The 3,561-nt window shown below is 39.9% G+C and overlaps 1 protein-coding gene across 1 annotated transcript; it reads right to left on the reverse strand.

Moving 5' to 3' along the window:
* Positions 1 to 1,062: 1,062 nt before the first annotated feature.
* Positions 1,063 to 2,558, reverse strand: LOC142637677 (SKP1-interacting partner 15). Its single transcript, XM_075811781.1, has one exon. The coding sequence runs from the start codon at positions 2,516 to 2,518 to the stop codon at positions 1,283 to 1,285; it is 1,236 nt and encodes a 411-aa protein (XP_075667896.1). The 5' UTR covers positions 2,519 to 2,558; the 3' UTR covers positions 1,063 to 1,282.
* Between the last annotated feature and the right edge of the window lie 1,003 nt (positions 2,559 to 3,561).

The following is a 3,561-nucleotide window of genomic DNA, read 5'->3' on the forward strand; positions in this document are numbered from 1 at the left end:
ACAAAGGAATGCCTAGAATTGAATGATATATGAAGTTCAATTGTTTCAAATTCAATGATTTGAGCAGCATATATGTATAATTTCAACAACTCTTAATTTAACACAAGTTTGTAGCTTTATTTCTTAAACCTATTTATTGTTTGGTATATATTTTTTGAAAAGATTTATAATCATAGCCCCCCAGCAAAAAAAAAAAAAATTAAAGAACAAAGAAGGAAATTGGAATACTTGAACAGTGACCCAGAATTAGAAAAACTTGAGGATGTGGTTGGTTTATCAAAGCTTTATAGATTGATCAGAATCATAACCTCTTAGTATAGTAAAGGTTCATGATACCAACAGATTCAATGCCATCCATCAAGGCACTCAAAGCTCAACACTAGTCCACATTGAGATAACATAGCTCAAAATCCAATTCAACTAAAAATAAGTTTCGACAAAGAACTTCCCATTAGATACCAAAAGATAATATTGTTTGTGCTTCATTGGTCAATGCAACCATGTGTTTGAATTTAATTGGGAGTTGGAACTCAATGTACAAGAACTAAGGAACTGTAATAATTATTATCCTAATAACACTGTCAGGATCTAATCAGAAAACAAACAAAATCAATTATAAAAAAAGACGCACTTAAGCCCATCAAATTCTCCAATTCAGTATATTGTCCTAAATCTCACAATCCACTAGCACATTGCATGTAGTTGTAGGAGAATCGTCTCACTAACAAAGGTCTCAGTGTATAGTAAAACTTCCAAATTTACTGAAAATACATTTGAAAATCCCAAAATGAAAACCACAGAAAAGCAAGTTTAGCACATGGCCGATTCTGTAATAGACAAGAGTCTATGACACACACCAAAGATGATAAAGAAACACTACTAAATACTAATCTAACGTGAAAGTCTGAGGATTACATCAAGGTTATGTTAATGGGTGGCATTAGCGCAATTGTTAACAAACTATTTTAGGAAAGTTTTTATACCACTTTGATGAAAAATTGAAAAAACCGTAAAAACATTAATTACTTTTTCTCTTTTCCCATAAAAACTTTCTTAAAATGGTTCACTAACTAACAAATGTCCTAGGATATTTGGTTGTTAACATTTCCCTTTTACATCAAATACACCAAACATGTAAAGTATACAACAAGTCAAGCTTGCTCTCCAATTAGCAAGGAGGATAAAAGCATTTGTGGAATTCGTAAAATTATGGTACAAACACAAGAGGGGCAATCTCAATTCTCAATTCTCAAATGCCAATTACATAACATAACAAAAATTCTTACTGAGGCAGAAGCAAAGGAGTGAGCCTAGCCTCCAACACGAAACCGCGACAAAGGCCGTCTCCAGTCCCCGGCACGTCATGAATCCAACGCCAGTCTCCTTTACCCAGAGACCGATCCCACATGGCCAATTTGGAGAGCCTTTTTGCAGAGAAAAAGACCTTATCATCCCCACCACCAAATACCTTGAACTTGCTAGACTCTTGAAAACACTTGAACATCTCCACCGGCATTCTCCCGGCCTCGTCCCACTCCAGGCTCTCCAGATCCAACCTCAGTATCAAGATCGTCGAGCACGACGCGTTCAAAGTGAATGACGATTTTAGCCCTCCGATCATCAGGATTCTCTTCCCGCTGCCCCTCACCAAACGCGGTCGCTTTAGGATGTCGAACACGTCCCCCCACTCGTGCTTTTCGAGCCGAGTCCAGCTCTGGCAGCTCTTCATCTTCGATATCGTGCATGAGAATAGCTTCCATTGGCTTCTCCATGGAGACCCCACGTCGCAGAGCGCGTATACGGAGTCCGATACTAAAATCGGGCTTCGTGGTTTGGACGGTAAATTCGATGAAAATTTGAGCCATTTTTGCTCTGATCCGGAGAAATACAGGGCTGCGAGTTCTGTCAGTACCATGACTCGGTTGGCCGAGTCAACCAGGACTGAGCCGTGCCGTGACCAGGCCGAGCCAAGCTGGGGGAGGACACGAAACTCGCGAGTCAACGGGTTGCAGACCACGAGTGACTTGTTCGACTCGGGTGAGTCGGCCGAGTCGCCCCAGAGGTAGATGAGTCCAAAGGACGACGCGACCGGGTGTGGGGCTCGGTGGGGGAGGAAGTCGAGGGTGAATCTGAGCCACTCGTTGCGGCTGGGATCAAACACGTGGAGATCGTGAGAGCACGACACGTGGCGGTGGTGGTGATGGTGGTGGTGGTGGTGATGAGGCGGACGAAGAGCAAGGAGGGTGAGAGGTGGTTGTGTGGAGATGAGGTCTACGAAGCAGGGCGAGGTCAGAATCTGGTAAAAGAATTTGCATACCGACCGGGAGATCATGATCTGCCGAAGCGGGAGATTAGAGAAGATCTGGTGGAGAGTGTCCTGTGGAAGGCGGAAGATCGGCGGAGATGCGTCCATTATAATTCCGATCGGGGTGGCGGAGTAGAGGATCAGAGCTCTGAAATAAGGAATAATTTGTTGAAAGGGGGATTTTGGAGATTTCGGGGGAGAGCCAGTGGTCATAAAGATATAGGAGAGTTGTGTTTTGAATTTTTTTATGCTTAAGTTGACTGACACTTGTGGTTTTGGATACAAGTCATTGGCTGAGGCCGTTTCCTCATTCGCCTATTTCCTTATTTGTCCCCCTTTTACTGCAGCAATCAAACATCCAAATTACCTCAAATCAAATCACCATGCTGCTGCTTCTTTTCTTTTTTCCTTCCTAATTGACTTAAAGGTAAAATGTTAAAAATATTCAACAAAGTTATTTCTTACTGTCTTCTTTGTTTTTGGGATAATATCCCTCCATTTTCTTACCCTTTTATCAAGTTAAAAAAGTTCATTTCTTATAAAAAAAAAAATTCTACTTTGCTCTAAAAAAACAAAGTTTAGAAGTGTTTTTTTTTCTTTGGTTAGAACTGAATATACTTATATATTAGAATTAATAAGTTTGTTACAAAAAGTATTAGCATTGTCAAAAGCTAAAAGAGCACCCACCACAGGCGGTGGTTCAACAAAAGCAGCAAAATGAAAACTACGCCTAAACTTCATCCTTGCCAACGCATACGTGCATTGATTGGCTTCACGATACGTGTACTCTATCCGTTTGGTGATAGGGGTGTCAATGTTCAACTCAACCCGTGAACACGACACAAACCCGACACGTGTTTTTGCGGGTTAGAATTGGGTCTTAATAGGTTTTGGTCATAAATGGGTCGACCCGAAAGTGACCCGAAAGTAACATGTCATAAGTGAGTCAACCCGCGTTACCCACAATAGACATATGTGACATGTCAATTTATTTGTGTCAACCCGAAATGATCCACTTAACTCAACTTGTTTAACTCGTATAACAAATAAATATTCATATTATTTTAGATTTGTCAAATACTTTTTATAGCCGACATATATTTTAAATTTAAAAAGAAAAGTGAGCAATTACAAAAACTTACAAGGGATATAATTGGAAATTAAAATTTTACAAATCCTAGATATCTAAACCTTCTTATAAGTATCTAATTTTATTTTTTTATTTCAGTTGTACTACTCACTCTACTATCTTATAG

This window comes from Castanea sativa, chromosome 1 (genome assembly GCF_040712315.1).
Source record: "Castanea sativa cultivar Marrone di Chiusa Pesio chromosome 1, ASM4071231v1".
Classification (NCBI taxonomy): Eukaryota; Viridiplantae; Streptophyta; class Magnoliopsida; order Fagales; family Fagaceae; genus Castanea; species Castanea sativa.